Genomic DNA, 26,588 nt, shown 5'->3' with positions numbered 1-26,588 from the left:
GCTTCTGAGAAAAATAATCAATATTTAGCTACTCTAAATGAAAGATTATTGATTAAACTTCTTGAGTATTACGCAGTGCTAGACTCCAACATTTTTATGAATGAATTTATCTTATCCAGTCATCCTGTAGTAGAGCCAGCTGTCTATCTCAGACTGAGCCTTTTATTTGTTTTTCTAATGACAAATTGGGCAGCGGCCCCTATAGGAGGATCATTCACCATATCAAGTTGCGCACGACTCTGTGACATCAATGGAGACGAGGGATCCTGAAAAATGACTCCAGCGTTGGTGTGACGACAGTGACCGGTGCGTATAAATGCTGAGACGGAAAGTTATCCGCTCATACCTCTAGACTTGGCCTTTACAGGTCAACAACCGCTGCGAGAGGCTGAGAGCGACCATATCATCCCTGCCGGAGGTGCGCTCAACTGTGGCTGGGAACGTGCAGAGTTTGGATACCTCCCAGGTGAGTCTGGCGCACTTCAGAATAAGTTCTCACAAAACAATTATATCCTTTTTGCCTTAGAAGCTCTGTTGTGAATCAAAGTTGTTGCTCATTATTCAGATGTATTTCTGAGTTTTCTCAAGTCGCAGACCTTTAGTTTATATATCCTCTTTCTGTAAAGCAAGTTTGAAATGTTGCGTAAGGATTTTATAAGAACTTGTATGAGATCAGAAATAAAGGATTGCATCATCTGTATGAAATATGCCCATAACAAGTTGAAACGTGTTGCTATTTGCGCTTGTCAAATGATCTCATTCGATTGTTTTACATTTCTTTCAGAAAAATAAGACTTTGAGTCTCGATATTAAATCAAATAACTAAGGAAATATACTTAAACAATGTGTTTAAAGACTAGTTCACTTTCACCATTTCCCATCGACCATAATCCGTTTCTTCAACAGACGACCAAATAACTTACCATGAAGTCGACATGTCTTCTCATATTGGCTTCCCTCGTGCTCTGCAACTTGGCGGTGTCTGGAGGACAGGGCATCCCCGCTGAGGATGAGACGGACCGAAGGACTATAGACGACATCATACTACAGAGAGCAGAGAGTCTCCTGTTACAGTCCATTCTCAAAAAGATGCAGGATGAAGACGACAGAAACGGTGCGTAAAATATATATCTTGCAATACTTTTACAAGAGTCTGGAGTTGAATTTGAAGTCAAAATAATGCCATAATGAACATAATTTCATTTACAATTTTATGCCAGACAATAATTATATTTCTCCTAACGTGACATGGACATTTGGGTGAGATACTGAAATCTTAAACTGAGGTGACAGTGATGCGCAAAGCAGTTCTAGAGGAGCTTTACGTCTATTACTAACGGATGTTTGTCAGTTAGATAATTGTACATAACGAGAATAAATAACGTGTTTTTGAAAACGTGTTTTAAAACGTGAAAATTGGAAAGAAACTACCTCCAGTTTAATATGATGCATGTAATGTGGACAACCAACTACACTCATCCGTGCGCAATTTACGCACGTTATAGACAATGCATTTTCTGCATTGCAGGGACACTTACGGTCTTGGGGCTGCTTGAAATAATCTAAACGGTGTTTTCCTTTCTTCAGAGGGATTTTCATCTCAGCCAGAATGGGTGACAAAACGACAGCATCCCGGCAAGAGATACATCGAGGATTTGGAGAAGCGGCAGCATCCGGGGAGGAGAGAAGAAGACGAGGACGATCAGTACTTGGACGTTCAAAAGAGACAGCACCCGGGAAAACGCGAAGACGAAATGCACTCGTTCGCAGAGCTCCAGAAAAGACAGCACCCGGGGAAGCGCGCCACGATGGGACACATTTCTGACAACCCCGTCGTACTCCTGAGTGAACTTTCTAAACGACAGCACCCCGGCAAGCGCTACCTGGTGCTGCACAGCAAACGCCAGCACCCAGGTAAGCGCCATCCCGAGGAGGACGGGGACGGCGACGGGGAATGGGATGGCGCGGATGGAGACGAAGACCTCCCGGAGTTGGAAAAGCGTCAACACCCCGGAAAACGGTTTTGGGATAACTCGAGTCCGGATTTGGGCACAAACAGTCCGTGTGATGTATTGGACCCTACGGGCTGTAGCAAGACCAGCCTGCTGCTCGACTTTTTAGACAACATTAACAAGAGTCACGCCGAGGAGAAGAGACAACACCCGGGTAAAAGGTTTGCACTCGAGGAGGATTTAGAGGAGGGGGAGTAGGTTAAGGAGAACAAGCTCCCGTGTGCGTATACTGTTGTAATGTAAACAAATAAATGTGTAAATTAAGTGACCATAATGAATTATTAAAAATGAAAAAATAATTTACATCATTTAACCTTTTGTGCCACTGTTTTTTTTTCCTTTGGAAAACAGTTACCGTATCATCATCGCAAATTATTTATCCGCTGTTTCCTTGGAGAGCTTGTGCGTAATTGTCCTCCAAACTGACTGTATCGCTATAAATAAGGTTTTCATAAAGAGTGCGTGCCCTATGTTGAATTTTACTGATGAATTATTATTATTATTATTATATCATTATTTAGTATTTATTCACTTAATTAGGCTACTTATCGAGTCCAAGGATGAAAGCATCAGTCTACTGGCTTTTGCGATGTCGCCTCTGTGAGGCAACATACGCCTGTCAGTACAGTACATGCTTGAATTAAATGTGGCTGCGTTACACTTATGCATAGAAACTACATTCACTGACTGATTTGTGTTTCATTCTTTTCTACTTAAAAAAAGATAATGAATGCCACAGCAAATAAACTGTCACTGATTATTTTTCTACACATTATTGCATGGATTTATGTAACCTGATGTTGTAAATTAAAAGCCACCACCAATGTTTTTGTTGGACAATAAAGCACATTGGTAAAAATGTATGGTTCGTCTTAGTTGCAGTGAAAGCATGCCTTAGTGAGTTTAAAACTATTAAACTGTTGATTCAACCCCAACTAGGTCCAATTAGTGTGTAGTCTGACAGAGCAGTCGCCCCTGACTTAGCCTCAACTAGAATGATAAATGCACTTCAATAGCAGACAGAGAGCATCAGGTATCCTCTCCCCACTTTAATTGGGCTCATTCCATTGGAGCCTTGGGAACAGCTGTCCACAGGCCTGATCAATATGCAAATTATTCACGAAGAATGTGAGTTAGAGGTGGAGATCTAATGATAGAGATGCTCCACTGAAACACACACAACTTTCAATTCCAGCAGTATTGTTAAGGGTTCTGTGGACTGATAGACCGTTGAGCAGGAAATACACATAATCTGAAGTACAGTGGGAAGAATTTCAGATGAATTATATTTCACACATGAACTGTCAACAGACAACCTGAAATTCCTCAAAGACAGAAGGCAATAGGTAATAAATATCATTTATACTGATCCTTTGTAGCTTTGTGTAGATGATAAAATATCTTTTAAAAACTACACAAGTCTGTCTGTGAGAAGTATAACGGAGATGTGCACACACACTTGACAAACACACTTAAGTTCAGACTCTGCGGATAGTGTAGTTCAGTGTTTTCCAGCAGCTTTGGTTTATGAGCCCTTGAAAATGGAGCAAAGTCCACTTGTGACCCTGTATAACACGTTCTGGTCTCAGTGTGGGTGTGAGTCAACCACAGGCAGGTTTTTCCTTCTCAGACCTGAATTTGTTTTAGAGGACTGAGAGGGTAAATGTTCCAATTCAAGGTTTCAAAATTCAAAGGAAAGTTTTCAGAAGCGATTTTGGAACAAAATATAATTTCACGTTTCCTTGTATTTTCAGTCATTTGTAATCTCAGATTTATGGTTCTGACACTGAGGACAGCTGGGATAGCTTTACCAGTTATACTTTAATTTGCCCATGACTGGAACAACCTGGTGGGGGGCTCCAGGGCACAAATAAACTTTGGGTCTCCACTGACCACCTGTTCCTCCTGTGCTCTGTGCATTGTGTATGTACCCCTTTACCACTTAGTGCCCATTAAGTTAAGTGCTCAGGGCACACTACAGAGGATATCCTAATTGTATTTTTCCTATAGAGGCCCAGAGCTGTGTGCTAAACATATATGAAGTTATAAATGGAGACTGAAATAATTGAAGGTTTTACAACTAGATTTTGACACAGATTAACCTCTAAAAAATAAGCCTCAGGGTTATAATAATGCAGGACTGACCTTAAGGCTCTTATTATTTCAGGTCATATTATAGTGCATATTCCAGAACAAATTTGCAATGAATTAAACTGTCCCAAACCAATTCAGACACAGAGAACCTGAGGCCCCTGAGGCAGTTTACCGCTTTGCAACCCAAACTTGCATTTGCCAACAAAATTGAGCTTAGAGCAACTGAACGAACTGCTCATGTTTGTTTAAGGCAGCAGTTCTGCTGTACAACCAGAAACACAATAACATGTTACCAACAAGGCTGGATTACCTACTGGGTAACCACCCAGGGTCCACAGACCCACTGGGGCACCAAAGACCCCAGATTCACTACATATCATTTGGGTATGTAATTCATTTGAGTAATTACAAATATCAGTTAATATGGCTCCTTCATCCTCCATCTTGCCTTGTCTTTTGTGAGTGACCCTGCCAAGAGTAAAAGCCTAGTTTTATTACTTTAATTTTGGTTTATATTGTGGTCATTTTGCTTCAAGTCATTTATTCATGGGAAAAGTTGGGAGGGTATGTATGATGGAAGTACTTTAAGGCTGGAACTATCAATTATTTTCATTTTCACTGAATAGTCTGCATCTGACAATTATTTTCTTTAAAGATGCCATATGTAAGTTTTTGCTATCATTGCAAATGTTAGCATTAACAGTTATTCACTTACCAAGGGCTTCAGCCAAGACAAGAGGTTGGAATATGTCCTCTGGGCAGCGCTGCGTCTTCATCCTTTCATGTTGGACTGAGGTCAGGCTGGATGGTACAGTGATGTACTGTTGCAAGGAACTAGGGGCTAGCTGGTTACCATGCTAACCTCAGTAGAAGAAAAGTGATAGAAATAGTAGCAAACACTGAGTTAACATTGGTGTTGCTTTGCACTGCGTGGGACAGCTCTTTGCAGAGAATGAAGTTTGATGCAGAACTGGCAACATTTCCTCTAACCTAGTAAGTTAATAACTGTTAAAGCTAAAGATGTGTAAAGTGGTTAGCAAAAGTAAGGCCTCCTCTCTCACCCTCTTTCGATTCACAATAAACCTAACAGGTAAAGGTGATATGCTCATTACTACCGCCACCCACACCACGTGACACAAATTACCGAACGTGACCAAAAAGGTGTGTTCAACATTAGCACGAACTGTGTCTGTCTCCTACAACCCGATTGATTGTTTAGTGGATAAAACTTGTATAAAAATACCTCAGTTGTTTCCTTAGGCCCAAGTGCACATATTTGAATTGCTTTTTTTGTCAAGCCAACACTCAAAAACCCAAAATGATGAATTCCCAGTTCAGAAAATTGGGAAACCAGCAAATATTCACGTTTTAGAAGCTGGTATCAGTGAATCTTTGGCATTTTTATGTAAATCAACTAATAATTTCTACATTAGTGGCTGGTTTCTGAATACAAATTTGCCCTCGAGAATTTTAATCAAAGCCATGCGAAATGAAATAATTACATTTTTATCCTGTGTGCGTTTTATGCAGTTTGTCCGTCTCCCCTCCCGTTCAGACTGAATGCTAATCACATGACCAGGCTCCTGCTTCTGCTGCTGCTGGTGTTGTCGAGCTGTCAAAGAGAATCCAAACTGTCAACAACACAGTTACTGTTGTAAGTATTCACGATCCATTGTGTTGATAAGTCCGCGAGTGTTTGTTTTTGTGAAGCAGGAAGTTATTTATTCCAGTGTTTTTTAAACAACGAAATCGGAGAAACGATGGCTAAAGAAAGCGAGACCTGCTGCTAGCTTTGTCCAGCTAACGTTACATTATCTGTTCTGTGTAACGGCGGCCAACGTTACACAAATATTCAACAATATGACTTGAAATGTAGATATCGCCTACCAAATAAAACAATGCACGTTGTAGCTGCTCGTGTAGTTAGGTTTGTATTTCGCTGACTGTGTGGGTGGGATAAACACAATGAGTTGGCTAGGTATATGAACTCCTCCTTAACGTTAGCTGGTAAACATGTAGCGTCAGTCCAAATATAAGTTAATTTAAATGGACATGCAATCGAAAAACTTGTGCAACGTCAGTCACTATAATGTGTTTAATGTGCACGATTTGTGAAACTCGTGATAAAACAGCATCTGCAGCAACGTTAGCTCGTTAGCTATATATAACAACAACGCACAATGCACATGCAGATTTCTGGGAGTGGACTAAATTAAAATCTTACTTCACCCGTGAGAACAAAATTACACGATAGTCAGCTAAATGTGTATAAGTGGAATAACCCCAACTGTATACTTTGATACCAAGTAAGTAATTAAATGTATTTCAGCTTCACAATCCATTGCAGAGAAGGATACAGCAGTAGGTTTGGCATAAAAGGCTACAAGTGGTTATTACAATACACACTACCAACCAGAGTACATGTTTAAATCTGTGCTGGATATTCTTGGAAGTTGGTAGAAATATGAACTCCCCTAAATAACTGCAGTTAAGGTCTGGATTTTGTTTAATTCATGTAGGCGTGATGGAGCTACTATGGGGTGGGTTGCACACCCCGTGACATGTGGACCTAAGCAGGACCCTCCCACCTTGCACCCCTTCTCCAACAACATAGCCTACGACTGCTGTCATGGCTTCCAGCTACCCTCCCCCCTTTGAAGGCACAGGTGAAGTGAAGGAGGGCTTTCTTTGCCCGCTGTGCCTGAAAGACCTTCAGTCATTCTACCAACTCCAAGACCACTATGAAGAGGAGCACTCTGGGGACGACCGCCATGTTAGGGGACAGCTCAAAAGTGAGTCTCCTGTTGTTTTACTGCAAAACAGACTGTAAAGAAACAATAATAACCTTGCACTGTCTAGTTTAGGAAAAAGGCCTCTTGCTTAAAAAACAGCTTAATCATTAGTTTAAATTGAGATATAAGGACACTGCAGTACAGTGTCAGTGGAGCAGGGGAAATTGCTGCCAGGATGAACTGGCAGAATATGCTGCTGCAGCATAAATGATGATGATGAAAATGATGATTAAGTGTACTCCAATAAAAGATTAATCAGCTCTGATGTACACTAGATAATATCCTTTCTGCGTTTTCTGCACATGGAGTCAGCTGTATCCCATTTTCTTCGTGCACAGGTTTGGTACAGAAGGCAAAGAAAGCCAAAGACAAGCTGTTAAAGAGGGATGGAGATGACAGACCAGATACTGGCAGTTATGAGTCCTTCTACTATGGTGGAGTGGACCCCTATATGTGGGAGCCTCAGGAACTGGGTGAGCCTGTTATATTATTGCTAGAAAATCTCAGAAGATTTAGTAGGAGTCTTGAATAAAATGGTAATAGTAATCTTTCTCTTTTTTTTTGTAGGAGCGACTAGAAGTCACCTGGACTTATTTAAAAAACACAGAGCAGCCAGGATAGATCATTATGTCATTGAGGTCAACAAGCTCATCATCAGACTGGAAAAGGTGCGCTTACAATAACAAACCAGAGCTCATTCAAACCATTGTTTTCTTCTTGCTGTTGTTGAAATTTGACTTGAGATGGGCTTAACTCATTTACCATGAAAACTTGTTATTTCAGTTGACGTCCTTTGACAGGACCAGCTCGGATGCTGCCAAAATCAGAGGTTTGTTTGCATGTATTTCTGTTACAAGTCTGACTCCTCTGAGTGTATGTAAATATGATAAACTAATGAGTGCTCATTCTCCTTTACAGCCATTGAGAAGTCTGTAGTTTCATGGGTGAATGACTCAGATGTTCCGTTCTGTCCCGACTGTGGAAACAAGTTCAACATCCGGAACAGACGGCACCACTGTCGTCTCTGTGGGTCCATCATGTGCAGGAAGTGCATGGAGTTTGTCCCCTTACCCTTGGCCCGTACGTATGAACCAAATTTCCAGACTCCAGAAAAACATCGGGTATCTCGTTCAAGAAAAGTTTGGCCCTGTGTGTCTTACTACTGTGAATTTTCTGCTTGTCTGTCCACAGAAAAGCTTATTAACGGGACCCGAGAAGCCCTGTGTGTACAGGGAAGCCCTGGTCAGTCGCAGTCTCCCCCAGCAGGAGGTGGCAGCAGTGGTATGGGCTCTAGGAGAGGCAGCATCAGCAGCCTGAGCAGCGTTACCTCCATGCTGGAGGAAAAGGACGACGAGAAGATCCGCTGCTGCCACCACTGTATGGACACACTATTAAAGAGGCAGCAGAAACTGGAAGAGAAGGACCACATGCCTGATATAGTGAAACTTTATGAGGTTGGTAAATGAAACAAACATGAAAATGATCATTGCAGAACTTACAATCTTGCCTCTCGTTCTGGTCCCAGTTGTGGTGCAGTTGATTCTATGTTTTAGTTTCAAGCTGTTTTGAGTTTACTCTGTTGTATCCTTCCCGTCAAGCAGTGTTGTTCTTTTGGGGTTTCCTGTTGTTCACTTGCTCAAAACTTGTCTTCCTGTCAGAGGCTGAGGATGTGCATGGAGAAAGTGGATGAAAAGGCTCCAGAATACATCAGAATGGCTGAGTCGCTCAAGTAAGCCTCATACAAAAAGTAGTTTTAATAAGCATGACAAATTCTTGAAATAATCTTTGATTTCAGTGACTGTTACTTGCTACTTATTACTTACTGTCATGACTGTTTGCTCTCGCAGTGCTGGAGAAACTACATACAACCTTGACACTGCTGGTGGACTGAGACTGGAAGTACAGAAATACTATGAACTAATCGATGCTCTAAGGTATATGTCAATCCTAAATCACTGTTTCAAAGTATGACGTTTCACAAGATCAAACAGAGGTCTGTGTTTTTTTGTCAGTAAGAGGATTTTAACACTGGGACTTAAAGATGATCCACAACCGCATCCAAAGGCGCTCCAGCTGCAGAGGATGGTCCGGTATACAGCCACATTATTTGTTCAGGTGAGACTAACTTCATATTGTATTCAGCATGAAAAAAGACATACAGAAATGAACTGGTGCAACAGTGGTCTATATAGGTAGCTATACACGGAGGAGAGGCCTAGGGCTACAGTTGGCAGATTTTGCACTGTCAACCTGTCTCCATTGCGGCTCCTCCGCTCTGTGTGTGAGTCGGCAGAGATGCACGTAAACAGGTGGCGGGGGAGTGAAACGTGAATGTGCAGCGCACACAGAAATATGTCATCAACTAGAGTTTATCATTATTATTGCGAGATGGCTAATTCTTACCATGAGGAATTTTTTTCCCCAATATATCGCAAACAACACCATATCGTCCATCCCTACTTCCATTCATCATTCTTTTACATCTATACAGTACTTCTGCTACATCTGTCTTTCTCCCATGATCCCTCCTTTCCCTGATTCATCCATTCTTTGTGTCCTACCTTCTTTAGGAGAAGCTGTTAGGTCTCATGTCTTTACCCACTAAGGAGAAATATGAGGAGCTGAAAGAAAAGAGGAAACAAGAACAAGAGAAGAGACTCCAACAAGAAAGACTGGTGAGATTGGGCACTGATACTCCTGTCTTGATTTTTCAGGATTCTAAAAGGTACTGAATGCACATACTTCATATGCTCTCTGCTCAGCAGGCAGCCCAAGAGGCCCTGAAGAGGAGGCAGGAGTCTGAGAGAAACCGTCCACCCGTCAGTACCAATGGAGAGCTGCTGCAGGCCCCTAGAGCACCACGCATGACCAAAGCTGGTGGTTGGTTGCCCTCCGCAGACTCCGTGCACACACGCATCGAGCTGGAAGACCCTCTCCTGCAGCAGATTGAGAACATTCAATCATTCCTGCGTCAGGCACGAGAGGCCAACAGGACAGACGAGGTGGCCATGTTGGAGGAGAACCTGCGTCAGCTGCAGGATGAATACGACCAGCAGCAGACCAGCCTGGCCATCTCTCTCTCCCAGAAGCTGGCTGAGGAGGAGAGCTTGCAGCAGGGGGAGTTCCATCGCCTGGAGGCCAGGGAAAGGGAGGAGAGGGAGCACTGGGGCCCCGCATTGGGCTCCACCCAGCCTTCCTACACCTGGGAGAAGTCTCTGAATATTGGCTCTCCGGGGGGTTTCCAGGAAGAGGAAGACACTGCAGCAGAGGATCTGACGCCTAAAGCTGAGAGGAGCCCGTCGTCTCTACGAGCATTCCCTGCTCTCACAAGCCAAGAGGAGTCACCTCCTAGGCTGAGGAGCTTAGGGGGACATGTAACCCCCCCTGGTGGTGAAGGACAGAACAGTACCTCCCTTAACCCTTTCGATGAGGAGGACTCTACTCCTATTGAGGAGGATCCCTCCAATCCTTTCTCTGAGGACATCAAGAGGGAACACAAAGAAGTAACCAATGGGAAGAAAGAATACAACCCCTTTGATGAAGAAAACGTCACTGATGACAAACAGGCTGAGACTGCACCTGGCAACCCCTTCGAGGAAGATGACGACACTGACCCGCATAACCCTTTTATGGAGGCCTCTGGGAATTCTCCAGAAGTCTCAACTAACCCCTTCGATGGGGAGGATGATGACGAGGCTTTGCCTGATTTGGACATGATAGAAGAGGAACTGCTGCTGCAGCAGATCGACAACATTAGGGCCTACATTTTTGATGCCAAGCTCAGCGGCCGTCTCGACGAGGTGGAGCTCCTGTCAGAGAATCTGAGAGAGCTACAGCACACCCTACAGGAACAAAAGAAAAAGAAGCACTGACACCTTTTCTTCAAAATTCCCACCCATCACCTGCTATTTACCAAGTCCTACAAGGCTAGCTTTATATGACTAATGAGCCCACTGATCATAGGTTGGGTGAGGTCTGCTGCACCACAGAAAGATTAGGTCGGTCCCAATGTTAAATGTATAAAAAAATCAGCAGTCTAGAAAGACTCCGTTACTTTCCAAACATCTTTCTCAACCACTTATCCTGCACAGGGTCACAGAGGGCTGGAGCCTATCCCAGGATGCACAGTTTTTAAGCACCACAGTGTTGCTGAAGATATTAACTCTGTTTTATCAGTGAAAACATGAACAATGGAAGACAGAAGAATGCCACTTTAAAGATTTTTTTTTTACGACAGTCGGATGTTTCTTTGAGTTGAGACTGGCTGTAGTCTCGTGGAGGTCAGAATGTGTGATTTGGTTCTCTGGCAGAAACTATAAATGAAGACTTAATGTGTTACCATGGCTAAGGTTGAACAAAGCCATGGCTGAACAAACAGCCGTGGGAACAGTCCATAGATGCACAAAATTTATCGTTAAACAATAAATTATTTTGAGAGCTTTTGTTGCCAAATTAAATTTAGAGGACTCCATCGATATAACACCGATAGAGTTTTTATAAAACGCAGCAAAATTGATGATTCAGAACCCAAGGATTTTTTTTTATTCCATGCATTCTTCTTGCTTGCTTAAAATCTAGTGCCTACATTACAAATACTAAATATACTAGTAGCTGCTAGCCTCAAACAGAGATGAGGAGCAGACTACAGAGGTCTTGTAAGCTCACTTCTTTCTAATTCCAGACCCCCACAACTTCCATTTATTTGTGGCTACTTTAAATCCTTGCTTTTCACTTAACTAATGCCAGAAAACCAAACCATGCATGACTGTGGGCGACTTGGCCATGGAAATTTAATGAGAAACTAATGCAGTCAGACTTTCGTTTTTGGGCAGCCTGGTAATTGATCATTAAATAAATTGTTAGATATTAATATATGATCACAGGCCTAAATTACTAATTCAGTCACACCACTTGCACCACTCGTCCCTGCAGCACTTATGAGCCTTTTCTCATAGATCTGAAAAATAATTTAAAGGCATATTACACAGAATTATGCCATTTTCGTTGCTAGTTGCTTGTCAGCCATGCTGATAGTGATGTATCTATGATTTCATGATTGTAAGGAAAAGCTTTTAATCATTAATCACACTGCTAATAACTACAGGTACGTTAGCTGTACGATATTCAGTTTCAGTGAAATTTTTTTATTTTTTTTTCTGTAAAACTGAATTCAAGTGAACATGTTAAGTTGTTAGGTGACATTTTCTCTGTCTGCATGGTTGATATGATCTAGCAGATTCAGTTAATTATAGGTTTTTTGTGCATCTGGTCTGTGTCACAATCAGCTTTGACATGGTTGCATTTGAGACCTTTCTTTAAAAATTGCATCTTAAATGCCACAGGAAGCCAAGTGAACAAAAGGTTTTCTACGTCCTACTGTGTGACCCCAGCAGGTTGTGATCTTGTTGTTTACAGTGGCTCTACCGATCCAACTGAGCACTTGGGTTGTGTGATTCATGTGTCTGTGTGTCTTTGAAGTGCAGTTTGATGCTGGTCTTCCTATGGAGCTGGTGGCTGGGTCTGTCTTCCTGCTTTTGTTTTGTTTTTTTGGACAAAGTGATAAAATCTCTAAATACATCGCTCTTGTTCCGTGACATCAGCGAAGATCTGTATGTAAAGCATGTTATCTGTCGAGTAGTTTCATCATTCAAGTTCATCCATTCAGCTCAACCAGCACTCACCATATACATACTAAACACTATTTGCCAAGGCACACTTGTAGGCAACTTCAAGTCAACGAACAAAGCACCAGAATTCACTGAAATCCCAGTGTGTACAGAATTCAGTCCTTAGGTCAAAGCAACATTTTAGACATATTTACACTACATGAATGCCAGCAAGTATTATCACTCACAGTGCTGCTAAGTCTGTCCTTACATGAATCTCATTGTGCTTTCCTGTCAGTCTGACTGTTCACATTTCTCTTCATGGATCGAAGTGTTTTGTGTTGTCCGTCAATCTCACACTGCTTATCTGTGACGTCCACAGACAACTGAGCAAAACATGTGACACTAGATGTTTTGTGACAGTGTGAATAACTTGAGGAGCTTCTTCATGTGTGTTAGCAATTGATTTTTCGCTTTGGAAGTAATTTGACTAACAACTCTGCATTTAAAACAGTAACTGCAAAATACTGTAAAACTAAAATTTTGGACACACAGAGATCAATTTATTAACTTTAGAAAATTCCATCTCAGCAGCACCAATAAAAAAAGTTGTCTACAGTAAAATGTGGTTGTATTTCTCTTTTTTTCATGAATGTGGTGACCCTGTGTCTGATCAGTCTTATCTTGATCCACTCGGGAAAATATAGTATTGTTTTCTTTGAATTTAGATTTTTTTAATTTACATGTAGCAAAAACAAGAGACTGGTTACTACAGCCACACAAACAGGCAAATTTGAGTTATATTTGCAATATACAGCTCACATCCAGATGTGAGGAATATTAAACCAAGTCTCATCCATATGCAAACACAAAGTGTCACTGTCCCGACACTGATAAGCGTCCGTGCAGGATTTTTGACGGAGCGGACTGTGTCACTTCAAGCACTGACAATCTAGTGGGACCCATTCACTTGTACATATTTGTGACAAAATATGCCATGTGGTCGTCCTTTTATGTAATCGTACAAAATCAAACATAACAATAATATAATAATATTGTCCAGTGAATCAGTAATAGTCTGCTCTCCTTCTGAGCCTCTTACTCCTGTGATGCTGCCATCTGGGATTTATATTTGCCCGTCATCTCCTTGGGGAGCGGCTTGGTGCCAGGACACGGCACCTGGCCCTCCACCTCGCAGATACACTCCCTCAGAAAGTACTTCTTTGGCCCAAAGTTGGCCGGGTTGGAGGCCTGCATCTTGGCCTGAGCCTCGGCTTGTAACACTTCCCTGTGAACAGAGAGAGAGAGAGTAAAATAAATACATGAGCAGATCATCTACTCACTGCAGGAACAGACTTGCTTCACAGGAGACATTTTTGAGATGTCACAGCAGGAAAGGCAGGGGAGTAAAAAAATAAATAAATACATAAATGTCATTTAGCTGCTTCAGTTTCAGGATCCTGGTTTGCCTACAATAAATAATACATGACTTGCAGTAAAGTAAAGTGATGTAACTCTGAATATCTTACCCTGATTTGCCCAAAATCTTCTTAACATGTTGTGAAATTTGTTTGTAGTCCTTCCCCTCCACATCCATCAGTACTTGCTCGCCATCATCTGCAGGAGAGACAGGAGATTAGCCCAGCCTGATACAATATTTAATAAATTACACAGTTATGATGATAATTTGAAATAATAGTAATAATAATACTACACATTAGAGAGCAGTGCAAAGCTACGCACCAAGGTAGAACTTCAAGAATGGTGATGGTGTCATGTTTTTGAACATCATTATTTGGACCCATGGGTTTTTGTACTGAATCTGAGGAATATTGAAGAATACAAACTTTCTGCAAAACAAAAATGAGACATTTTACTATTTAACAACAGCTACACAAAACAGGCATTCAAATTTTCCTTAATGGTAGAGGACATGCTTTCCCAATGCACCTTCTTGATCCTGAATGAGCCAAACCATGAATGTTTAATCTGCCTGCCTCCAGCCAAGGGAATTCAGAGATCATGTCCTCATTGCTCGTGATCTGTAAACAGTCTTCTGTAAATATCGTCTGTGATAGCTATTTACGAACTGAGTACTTTAAACGTTTACAGTATCGACAATCCTGCTACCTGTTTTTTTTCTTTTGTAGATTACTGTTTGACTAAATGGATAGAGGACGTGATCTGCGTGCAAAGTCAACTACAGAAATTAGAGCTGACATTTGATCTATTAGTCACCCAACAGAGTAAATTTGCTATACTATTTTGTTAATCTATTAACACTGAGAAAGTAAAAATGCCAAAACATTCGCTGGTTACAGCTCTAAACATCAACATAAGCTTTTAATTGTCTGCTATGATCGGAAAATTTAAGTCTTTATTGACCAGAAAATGAATGGATCAATATTCTAATCAAATCATCTATCATCGCAGTATAGTCAGTTACGTCCATGCCACGTTTCATATTAATGACTTCTTACATACAGCTCAAGACATATTATGAAGTGAAACTGAGACTGGTAGAATTATGCACTTACTTTAGTGACTGACTGTTACTCTACATTCAAGTGACACACGTATACAGCGTTTTAACTATCGCATGGATAGACAGACTACACCGCTAGCTGTTAGCTCTGACCTTGCTCCGTCGCTGAGTTCTCCATGTGTGTTGTAATTCACCGTCATGATCTTCACTGAGTTTTTAAAGATGATGTCGCCCTTCTGCAGGTAGTCCAGAGTCCTCCTGATCGGAAACCTTCCTTTCATAGGCATTTTAAACAAATTCCTTTATTACTTGCAATATACCATTTGAAACTTGACGCTGCCTGGACCGTGTCGCACAAGCACACGGAGAGAGACGCGTTTTGATGACGTTCCAAGTTGTTGCCGAGCGACAGAGGTGAGGCCTGTTAAAGTTTTTATCGACGCAGCGTACAGACTATCTCTGTCTCTCGACTCTGCCTGCATCGTGTAAAGGAAAGACGAATACGATTAATATATATATATATATATATATATATGGTATATATATATATATATATATATATATATATATATATATATATATATACAAATCTATTAGAAATAATTATATATATCCAGTATCTCTTTATATTCCTGCAGCCACCAAACTCTCACTGGTCAGACAGTTTCACTTAACCTGTGACATCCAGGTATTCACTTACACCTTTCATCCTCAGTCTCCAACATTAACAGACTCAGTCTTGTCATATTTCATGAGTAATTGTTTATTACTTTCCATATGTGGCTTCAGAGAAGCCAGTCTCAGAGACTGGAATGCTAATACAGGAGCTCAGTCGTTAATACATTTGTTTTATATCTTCATTGGTGTGAGGTAGAAATGTAGGGTTGTGACAAACTTAAATGTTTGAATTTCTCAATCTCAATGTTTGAAGAAATACACTTAACATGAGAAAAAAAAAATACATAGTATAAAATTTGAACCATGGGGCACTCAATCCACAAAGCTGGAAAAAAAATGATGCTCTATTATTCTCCTATTTTAAAGCCACAACATTTAAATCAACATTTTTTTTCATACAGCATTTGATAAAATGCACTTAAGCAACTTTTTCATGCACTGCAATGCACTATAAAAATTATAACAATGCTCCTTATTAGAACAGACAGCGACAAGATTATAAAACCCCGCTTAAAAACAACATGCACTCATTTTAATGAAATTACATGTACAAAGGTCATTTCACACCAGTGCCTTTACAAACAGTCTGAGTGGGTTTTCAACCCAATTATTACAATTAACATTAATTTCACAAGACATAATAATTGTTGACTTCTTTCACATTCCCCATCATCATTCATGTTGCTGAGGATGCTTTTTCTGAACCATTATACAAGTGAGTAAGCCAATGCATATCTTCATATGGTCTTCAAGACACTGATGCACTTGAGACTGGCTTCCCAGAATCTCTTGTTTGTTTGTTTTTTTTTTTATTTGTTTTGTTTTTTTTTTTAGTTGGGGAAACCTGCCCAAAAGTACTTTAAGTACACTTAGTATGCAACAAGCAAATTTGTTCACAACAAATTAAAGTTTTTAGAAAAACATACAAAACACAAAGTATTAGTCAGCATGAATGCAGTGGAACGCCACAAAAAGCTGATTGATGTGCACTTAGCAGAATACAAATGCAAACACATGTACAAAAATAGTAGCATAGCTACACATAAGTAACATTTCCAAACCCAAAATCTTTTAAGATAATCTAATGCTTTAAAAGAAATAATTGCCACTGATGAATACACATTACAAAATGCAGACTGAGAAGAACAGGTGTGACACTAATGTGACAGAAGGAAATAACATATAATTGATTGTCATAAGGGGAAAAGTGATGAGGTGATTGCACGGCATATAATAGCAACATATTCATGATAAAACCAGAAATACGTGTACCTAAACATAAAAACACCCCCAAACTTTAACTCTCTGAGATGTCATTCAGTATAAAAAAGGACATGTGGTCAATTTAACTGGCTAATTTGGCTTATGTGATTTTGTGAATGGAAATTAAAACTTAAGAATAAAATCAGACACTGGTCACGTTGTAATGAGCTATGAATGGACTGTGCGGCAGCTCAATAGTATGAAAGCCAGTGCATATGAAAACTCTGCAAATAAAGGCGGTGTGAAGTGCTCTTTCCAACTATAATTTTGATTGAATTAGGGTAAAAAACAGTTCAGTCATGTCAACTGTGTCATTTTCAGAATTGAAAAAAGTCTTTGTTAGAGCCTGAATTCTCAATTTAGCAGCACAGTCACACAGCTATACAAGATTATACTGTGCTAATATTCGCAAAGGCCAAAATAAATAAATACTTTACAGCTTCAAAGCACACTTTAAAATTAAATAATCAGATTAACTTTAGTCTTAAAATAAGACTTTTTAAATCCATAAAATTCCAATTGCACATGTAAAATTTCTGTTTGTGATTTTTAGATTCTGGGCTATTTTTATTAACATATCTCATCTGATATCTGCAAATTATTTATGTGATCAACATAAGAGCATTGTAAGGCTTAAATAAGACAATTTGAAAAGAGCGTAACGTTCAATGAGTTTGAAGTGCTTAAAAAACAAGCTTAGTTGTAGCTGCAGAGAATTCCTTTTTCATTTATTCCAGAGCAGCTGAGTTTCGGCCGTCTCAGCCGTCTCCAACTTACAATTAACCACACTGCATCAGCTCCAGAGGACATTCCAAGTGTCATCCTGGCCCTCCAGTGCCAGATTATCTTAACCTACCAAGAATTCCTGAATGAGTTTGCACCATGCATCGTTAGAAAACAAGGGGCCGGTGCAGGATTTTGGACTGGGTTTCAACAATAAACCCACTGAGTGACAAAGAGAGAGTGTACCATCTTTAAAACTGACAGTTCTGGGTGCCGCTCGAGTGATGGGGTGTCATTCTGTGGGGTCAGAGTCCTGACTGTTATACTCAGCCGTCTCCATCTTGAGGATGTAGGGAATGATGCTGTCAATAGAGACGTTACCTATTAAGCCAGTGAAGAAGAGCTCCTCTGTGATGCTTGAGTTCATGAGGCGCAGGGCGGGGAGACGAGTCAGGATACGTGTCAGCCTGGGGAGGTAAACACAAACCGGTTCCAGTCATTCTGATATTTGCTTCTTTGCAAATAAGCTCCTTGTCTTTTTCCTTAGTGTACGGTCACAGCCTTCAAGAACCAAATTTATGTGAGACAGACACTTAAATCCTCTATACCTGAATAATAAAGATTGAAGTGTTTCTGCTGTAGTTGCACAGTGATCACATGTAATTCACTATGTGTTACTGCTCTGCACTGAGGAGAGGAGGTTGTGCTGACTGGTTAGACTGGAGGTATGAATGTACCTGTACGTGTCGTCCGGATAGGTTTTCTGCACGTAGTCCTGCAGCTCCATCAGAGCTTTCTCCTGGAACTTTTCAATCTGCCCGCTGCTGTCCACACCTGGGTGATCTGATGAGTGAAACACATCACTATCACTCCACAAAATGCAAAGGGTGTTCACTGATTTGACTGATAACAGCTGAAATGTCTATTACTAACTTGATTAAGAAAATCTAACACTCCACTCAGCAGACTCACCGGGGCTGAAAAGCACTATAGCTTTCAGGTAGGCATATTCGTAGCTGTCAGTCTCCAACTTTGTCATGCTGTTGCAGAACTCCTGGAACTTCCAGATGTGCTCCATCACCTGCTTCACCCTCTCCCCGGAGAGTTTGTCTGAGATGGACGAAAATGCCCAGTTTGATGTATCAACATATGTAATTTGCTAATTTTTAGTTATCTGAGGCTTTATCTAACCAGGAAAGTCACTTAAAGACACAAGAAAAAACATATCACCATCAACAGCTGCAGTTCCTCATAATTGTTAGTTTAAGACACACTTTGGCATATTGCTTTGACATATAGTTGCCTCAATTAAGGCAACAAGACAGTAGTTAATGTCTCCAAGTTTCATCATTATTTAATCGACAGCAACAATGTCACCAGTGTTTGCTAATTAGTGAAGCAATGGGAGCAAGCTTATCTACAGTCTTCTCCAGGGGTTCTTCTATTTAGGTCTAGTTTGTAACAGTAACAACTTCAAACATTACATTTCTTCTCTCCCATTTATATGTGTGTGTCCTACTGTGAAGTGATGACGATGTCTGTGGTCCATACCATCCTGGATGCTGCTCTGAAGGTGGTTAATAATGGCAGCGAGGATGGTCGACAGGTTCATCACATGAGCGCACTGAGCAAGACCCAGGGTGAACAGCTCATTCCAGCAGGCTCGCACCAGACTGGTGTTTGCCTCTTGACTAGAAAAAAATGGTAGACAGAAAGAAATGGGTGTGAGCTCTTAAGACAGCATTTCTGTAGCCTTTCACAGCATTATCTACTGTAAATGGATAGGAGCTTGCAATGTTATTTCCTGAGTGTAATTTAAGTCTTCGTGTATCAACTACATTCTCACCCAAGAGCTGAGAAGGCAGGGATGGAGCGTGCCCAGTGCATGGAGAGAAAGAGAAGCCTGGATGCCGACTCACAGATGTAGTGTACATTCAGATACTCTGGCATGGGGCTGGGCATGGTCAGCTGGAAGGGAGAAGCAAATGCAGAGAAGGAGGACACAGGAAAAGGATATTATGGAAAAAAAATAACTTAAACATACTGTATTTGACAAATCTGTCTACCAACAGATGAATGCCAAAGAAAAGAAAGACAGGTGGCCTCATAGCCTAGTTGTTAAGGAGAATACCACAAAACTACAAATTAGCCGTGTGAACTTTGCCTTGAATTGACTTTGACAAGTGTCTCTATCATTTTGTCCATTAGCTTTGTGAGTCAACTCCACCCACCTTAAAGCCGACATGGCTGTCAGTGAGCAGTGGTCCTTCCACCTCAATGATCGGGGTCCCCTGGTCTCGACCAATCAGCTGGATCGTTGTCCCAGCAACACACTGCGACTTGTCTGCCAGACTGTGTCCGACCCCTACTTCAGGTGGGTTGAAGACTTTGGCCAGGGTGTCAAAGGCACTGTGCACAACACACACACATTTTAATTTACTGATTTATTTCTTTTCCTCTTGTTTACACCCCCTTTCGCACATGCCGGACTGATGGAAAAACCACACTTTTTTTCTTTAAATGTATTATTTGCATCCAGCGCCTTCTGGTTTTGTAGTAATATACAGTAGTTTTGAGAATAAATAAGACAGGAAGAGATAACAAGGTACAGTATCTGAGCAATGTTCAAGATAAAAGCAGTATAAAGTAGCTTTTTTGGCTCTGGGGGGACAAGTATGTTCCCTTTTAAAAATAACCATGTCAGACTGAGCAAAACCAAGACTTTGCAGAGAGCCTGTTAAAGCAAGAGATGAAACATTGCTGATACCTCTCACAAGCACACTCTCCTCCTCTCTGTGCACTGCTGACTGACCGTGTTATCTCGCTGGCAGATTGTTCCTCATGTTGGCTGTCTGAGGTGTCGCCGTTGTTCAGGTTTTCTTTTAATGAATCACTCAGGTTGGCCAGTGATGTCACCACATTGGCTAGTGTCCCCAAGTCTCCCTGCCCAGACTCCATCTTAATAAGAGAATAAGAAAACAAGAGGGACTATTTTACATCACACAGGCCAAGATCAGTTGCCACTTGATCTATTTTAGACACATAAATATTCAGACATTACACAACAAAAAAGAATGACAAATGCTTCTTGAAGGGTTAAATGAAGATCGAATCTCTTGTAAAGCAGTTCTACATCTGCAAAGACATCCGTACCTTTGAGTCGGTAGCCAGCAGCAAAGTTCCATCACTTTGAATGACTGGCTGCTGGATGTTAACCAGCATCCCCTGGTCCAGCAGGCTAGATCTGCACACAAAGAGGCATGATCAAAAATACAGTTCACATGACACCAACAACTGAGGAATAGAACAAAGCATAGAGTCCAAGCCTGAGGTGTGTGTGAAGTCCTGATTCCCACTGACCTGGAGCCATCTGTCTCTGTGTCAGAGATAAAGGTCGGCGTGGCGATGAGTGGACTGTTCAGATCCTTGCGAATGTAGATCTTTTGTGTGGAGGCAGCACAGTTGGCGTGCTTCTCTCTCGGCACTACATCGATGGGTTTTCTCTCACTCTGGACAGCTGAGGACAGACAGTAAGAAGACAAACCCAAATTACCTTTTCTAATGAGAGAATGGTTATAATAATAAAAATAAGAGTAATATTCTTTTTTGATCACTCCCTCAACAACAGATCAGCATAGATAGGCAGACAGAGTTCTTTATGAATCTCAAAGAATAGCTGCAGATGCTGGTAGACGTTCAGTGTCTGGCTGAAGGACACTTTAGTGTTGATGCAAAGACAAGGTCCTTCTGGTTTAAATGGTTAGAATTCTTCAAATTATACATTACATAATCAGGGGTTTTGAAATGTTCACAGAATAAAATTCAAGACTTTCTTTTAAAACCACAGAGAATGCAATTTAATAAACAGACAGAAAACCAGTAGGGACAATAGCATCTACAAGTATTTCATAAATATATGATTTTTTTTTTACATTTATATCAGAATCAGAATCAGACTTTATTACCAAGTAAGTTTGCACATACAAGGAATTTGTCTTGGTATATTCGTGCTAAAGGACAGTTATAGTAAAAGAAAAGAGTGAAGAGAAAACAGCAAGAACTATATTTACAAGGAACATAAATATACATAATTAAAAAGTAAAGTGTAAAGTATAAAGTGTAAAGTGTAGAGTGCAAATCATATTTTATTCTGTACTTCACAGCTGTATATCACAATAATTCCCTGTAATATCATTTAATCAATCAACATGACCTTTCTGTGGCAGGAAATGGATTGATGGATTAACTAATTAAATAATTAATCAATTTTAGTTCCTGGCTACTGCAGCTAGCAGTAATAACAGTGTGACAGCACTCCTGCATGCACAATCCACTGTCACACTAGTCTCACTTGTAATAATAATCAAATGAAATTTATGGCTTTTTATGCCCTCTAAAGCCTTTTTTGAGGGGACCTAGTTCATAGGTTTTTCAAGCAGATACCTTGTCAATACCTGACTCATGTCTGAGTCAAACTATATTTTTATCTCCATGTATTGTGTATTGGGTGTCCAGGGTTGGGATACAAACTCACACTCAGTCTTCATCCCCATTTTAAGGCATTTCCTCAAGCGACAGAACTGGCAGCGATTGCGGTGGTGTTTGTTGATGACGCAGTCCTGTTTGCTGCGGCAACTGTAGGTCAGGTTCTTCCTCACGCTCCGCTTGAAGAAGCCTTTACATCCCTCACAGCTGACTGCTCCATAGTGACGCCCTGAACACAGAGACAACTAGTCTGAGTCATTGCGCGTGTGTGGGTGAGATTGCTGACACGGTGAAGCTAAACATACTGCTGGATTTGAAGTCAGGATGCACAAGTCAAAACACACACAGAATATCACATCTCAGGTTAATGCGATTGTGAGCTTTAGTACCTGAAGCCTTGTCCCCACACACCACACAGTACTCCACTGGCTGCGGTCGGCTCAAGTCCCCTGACTGCCCTAACAATCGTTCCATTGACACTGGATCTGTGACAATCTGAAAAGCAAAATCGAACACAGGCCAATGAGGTTGTGTTTCACCTTAATGTCTCTATCGTAGTTATACTAATTACTGTGAATAGTAAGAAATATATCACCAACAGCATCATCACACTATGTACCCTGGAGGTGATAGTATGTGTAAAACTGTACCTGTATCCTTCCTGGCATCAGGCTGTCTGCAGCAGTGAAGATGAGCTGCTTAGTGTTGTGGCTGTCTGGTGAGGCCAGGATAACCTTGCCCGCCCCTGAGCTGTCAGCCGTAGTGAGAATGAACTGCTGCTTGGGAGCACTGGACGGGTTCATCGCTGTCACTATCTGGATCTTCTGACCCGTCTGCTGGTCAGTTACAATCTGAGGGTGATCGAGATGGAAGAGGGAGACGCGAAGGGAAGGAGGTGGAAATGAATGTATACCCAATGGGGTTGAAAGAAAAAAAAAAACAAAGAGAGAGAGAGTGACATTAAAGATGGGAGAGCTTAGTCACATGTTGTAACATCAACTTGTTCATTGCTGCCCCTGATGAACCGAAAGAAGACAACATCAACAGGTGGGAAAGGTGTCACATTCTCTGAAGCCAAGTGGAGAGTGCAGTGGTTACCTGTATTCGCTGTGGTGTTGTGGCAGGCTCAGTGGAGATGACCTGAAAGCGCTGTGGAGACTCACTCATCACTGACTCTGATGGAGAGGATGACACCTACAATTTATAACACATTTGGAGGTGGTTAAACATGTACAAATTATACTCAGTACACCTGCAACACAAATATTCACCTAGTGGTAAGCATACAAATGTTATTATGAAACATCTATGCATAAATACAACAGGGAACTGTCTGGAAAAATGTCTCTATGGCAACAAATAAAGGCAGCATCTACTAACAGCACAGACAAGAGAGTGGCACCACTGTTTTTCAATTAGAAAAAACCTTTACATGGTTTATATGGAACAACTCAGACTGTACATCATAAAACCCTCCCTCTGCGCACTCACCTCTGCCTCGTGCTCAGAATCCACTTTCTGCTGAGAGAGCAGATTCAGGTTGGTTGTCATGATGATGTAAGGTCATTAGTGAGGTCTGTTTGGAAAGATGCCACAGACATTAATCAACCTGCAAAGGTGCACGCCGTTGCAGAAGAGCAGAACACAGAGAAATTTTAGAACTATAATGTTAATGCAGGAGTATCATGGAAGATGCATTATGATATTAAACATTTAAAGTTTTATTTATTTAGTGGGGACATTTTGTCTGATTTATCATGTGACTTGCTAGGATTATATTGTTTTGATGTATTGTTAGAAGCATATGACCAATTTTGAGACACAAGCACCATGTGCAAAACACCAAATGCATCCTCCAAGAGATTTGTGTTCTCTTCATACAATCATCCATGTGACATACTGGTGCCTAGGAAGAAAAGGCTCCGACAAAAACTCTCCTCACTCAAAACTGAAAAATGAAAAACAACCTTCTTTTCTACACAAAACTGAAAATAAAGTAAAGCTGAGAAAATCTATATTCTACAATAAGAATGTATCAAATGACTGAATGATCACACATACTGTAACAATCTCCATGGTCCAAGTCCAGTCTTAGTGTGACTACAGTGATGTCATCAGAAGCCAAGTCAGTGACCTGAACATGAGGTTTGTGTTTCACCGAGGAGGAGAAAACACTGATAGCCAGATGGAGCCTCACACTGTCCAATATGACACTGTAATATACGTACACGACTATTGTTCCTCCATAGAAATGTATCATCTTTTATATGCGCTACATTCTACATCACAGCTGCTTTTCTTACTCTCTTTGCTTCAGTTTACTACAGCAAACAGCAAGTAACCAACCCGGTATGTTCCTTTTCATGTGGCTTCATACTGTTAACAGAGTCCAATGTTTTGAATCTCTGCATACTCACACAGAGATAGCAGCAGACACCACAAAAAAGATTTCTGTTCACTGGAAACAAAATAGAGACTACTGTCTTCAAATGTGTTGTTTTATCCAACCAGCAGTCCAAAAGCCAAAGACATTCAATACATAATGTGTGTCAGAGAAATATTAGAGAGGCTTAAACAAGAAAATGTTTGACAACTTTTCATTATCTTTGCCCAAAAAATTGCTCAAATGAAAATTATTACATTGGCAATTATTTTTCTGTTAATCAGCTATTCACTTAATCTGCTAATCATTTCAGTTCTAATAGCATTTTCTCATTCCATCAATCCCCTCCTTGCACTTTCCAGTTTTGACTCTGTCTGTGTTTATCTGGGGTTATAATAGACAATACACTTTGACAGCATTAGTGAGAATTGATTAATGTGCCTGCAGTGCTCCACGGTCTCGCTGACCAAAGGGGAGCACCATGCTGCCTCATATTGTTCACTGATTGGTGCAACACAATGTCCATCAATACCTCCTTCCCCAAACGCATCACAATACAGAACAAAATGGAGAATCTGGCTGTCAGCCAATAACGCTGGAGACGAATCCTTATGATAAATATGTATGTGTAATTTTCTTTCCAGACAGTACAGTGGCCGACTGTAAATGTGCTGACAGTAAATGTAAAAATGCGGCTTTGGTAAATAAAGTCACAGTTGTTTGAACCCTCTCCTGTCCCCGGGATGGCAAAGGTAAAAGGGTCGAGTTCATCTGCATCGGCTACATCTTTCCAATGTTAGCGGTCTCAGCTAATGTTAGCTTAATACAAGTACACCTAACAAGGCTGCACCAAGAGCTGACTCTACCCGTATCTCCCCCTGGATTTGTCGTTTTAACATGCGGGGATTAGTTCGGTTTAAGTCGACAGGCTTGCCACATGTTAACAATTAGTTTAACTATCTGCAAAGAACATAGCCACACCGAGCCCAGCGTCCCTGTCCGGATCCCTAGTTGCCGGAGACGGGCTGGAAGGGAGCTCCGCATCGGCTAGCTTGTTAGCTAGCCGGGAGATTAGCTGCGCTCTTTTATCATCCAGTATCTCCGACACCTTTCTACGCTTTTCAATTCGGGACTGAGACTTACCTCCGGGAAACGGCGGTCGCAGATTTAGGACGCTTTGCTATTTTATAAAATATTTGTTTTGGTTTTCTTCTGTTAAAGGTCATAGTTCGTGACCCCGCACCGCCAGCGCGATGATGATGGTTGAGGTTTTTTTTTTCTCCTTCCTCTCTCGCGTCCCCGCGCCCCCCCACCCCCCACCTCCCTCCTCCTCGCGAGCCAGACAGGACTGACGTCATTATGTCTGAGGACTTTGTTGTGAAGTTTACAGATTAGAGAAAATAATGAATGTTTATCGGTTTGTTTTCTCCTATCTTTTTTCTCAAATTGTATTCATATAATTTGTTGGATATAATAAATATATAATATATGGATACAATAAAGGGGAGGGGCTATTAACGGTGGAGAAAGTAAAAGTACCAGTAAAGCTATGTAAAAATGGAAATTGCAATGATAATTCCTCACAATGTGTTGATATTTTATTGACAAAACAACTGATTAACAAACTGTTGTCCATCATGTGACCTCATGTGTCCCTTGGGACCACTCATGCCCTGTGGATGATGGCATTGACACTAGCAATGGTTATTATTACTGAACATTTTCTGTGGTTTGTTTTATTTTGAGAGCAACTGGATGTTGTTGTAAATTGCTTGTTTACTTTACAGTATTCACAAAGCACAATCATCAAATTTCAAGCCATATTTTAAATATTTATTTATTTATTTTATCATGAATTTAAATTCTGACAAGATGCCCTGTCTATGTGACTTAATTTAGCAGTACTGTATGTAACAGTAAAAAAGCAGCCATAACTTATAACATTTTACATCCATTTATGTGTACAATCATTGAATAAAAAAAAAATAAAATAAAAAAATAAATGTTCAATATGAATTGAACAAAACAAATGATATACATGTTCCATCATGGTTCCTCTCTCTGTGT

At 40.8% G+C, this 26,588-nt stretch overlaps 4 protein-coding genes across 8 annotated transcripts; 2 read left to right on the top strand and 2 right to left on the bottom strand.

The window, feature by feature from the left end:
* Nucleotides 1–248: 248 nt before the first annotated feature.
* On the top strand, nt 249–2,873 carry trh (thyrotropin-releasing hormone). Its single transcript, XM_018697944.2, has 3 exons — nt 249–466; nt 907–1,114; nt 1,588–2,873. The coding sequence occupies exons 2-3, from the start codon at nt 925–927 to the stop codon at nt 2,208–2,210; spliced, it is 813 nt and encodes a 270-aa protein (XP_018553460.1). The 5' UTR covers nt 249–466; nt 907–924; the 3' UTR covers nt 2,211–2,873.
* A 2,769-nt stretch (nt 2,874–5,642) lies between these two features.
* LOC108898090 (rabenosyn-5) lies at nt 5,643–13,128 on the top strand. 2 transcript variants are annotated; one of them, XM_018697951.2, is made up of 12 exons: nt 5,643–5,760; nt 6,626–6,898; nt 7,237–7,371; nt 7,466–7,566; nt 7,682–7,727; nt 7,817–7,978; nt 8,090–8,352; nt 8,557–8,627; nt 8,746–8,832; nt 8,911–9,013; nt 9,469–9,573; nt 9,664–13,128. In XM_018697951.2, the coding sequence occupies exons 2-12, from the start codon at nt 6,736–6,738 to the stop codon at nt 10,768–10,770; spliced, it is 2,343 nt and encodes a 780-aa protein (XP_018553467.1). In that variant the 5' UTR covers nt 5,643–5,760; nt 6,626–6,735; the 3' UTR covers nt 10,771–13,128. The 2 variants fall into 2 exon arrangements, with proteins under 2 accessions (XP_018553467.1, XP_018553466.1); XM_018697950.2 differs by having other exon boundaries at nt 9,661–13,128.
* Nucleotides 12,433–15,375, bottom strand: mrps25 (mitochondrial ribosomal protein S25). Its single transcript, XM_018697961.2, has 4 exons — nt 15,143–15,375; nt 14,248–14,354; nt 14,034–14,121; nt 12,433–13,792 (listed from the first exon to the last, which is right to left on the bottom strand). Exons 1-4 carry the CDS (start codon nt 15,274–15,276, stop codon nt 13,603–13,605), a joined length of 519 nt encoding a protein of 172 aa, XP_018553477.1. The 5' UTR covers nt 15,277–15,375; the 3' UTR covers nt 12,433–13,602.
* An 802-nt stretch (nt 15,376–16,177) lies between these two features.
* On the bottom strand, nt 16,178–25,813 carry nr2c2 (nuclear receptor subfamily 2, group C, member 2). Of its 4 annotated transcripts, none has more exons than XM_018697952.2 (15): nt 25,665–25,813; nt 23,630–23,714; nt 23,237–23,332; nt 22,789–22,989; nt 22,528–22,633; nt 22,188–22,367; nt 21,014–21,170; nt 20,807–20,897; nt 20,466–20,611; nt 19,885–20,062; nt 19,500–19,621; nt 19,205–19,344; nt 18,626–18,763; nt 18,391–18,496; nt 16,178–18,120 (listed from the first exon to the last, which is right to left on the bottom strand). In XM_018697952.2, the coding sequence occupies exons 2-15, from the start codon at nt 23,687–23,689 to the stop codon at nt 17,946–17,948; spliced, it is 1,896 nt and encodes a 631-aa protein (XP_018553468.1). In that variant the 5' UTR covers nt 23,690–23,714; nt 25,665–25,813; the 3' UTR covers nt 16,178–17,945. The 4 variants fall into 4 exon arrangements, 3 of the variants coding, with proteins under 3 accessions (XP_018553468.1, XP_050927262.1, XP_050927261.1); XM_051071305.1 differs by having other exon boundaries at nt 23,237–23,313; XM_051071304.1 differs by lacking the exon at nt 25,665–25,813 and adding an exon at nt 24,200–25,645.
* Nucleotides 25,814–26,588: the final 775 nt, after the last annotated feature.

This window comes from Lates calcarifer, linkage group LG6 (genome assembly GCF_001640805.2).
Source record: "Lates calcarifer isolate ASB-BC8 linkage group LG6, TLL_Latcal_v3, whole genome shotgun sequence".
Taxonomy (NCBI): Eukaryota; Metazoa; Chordata; class Actinopteri; family Centropomidae; genus Lates; species Lates calcarifer.
This window is presented reverse-complemented; position numbering and strand designations above follow the sequence as displayed.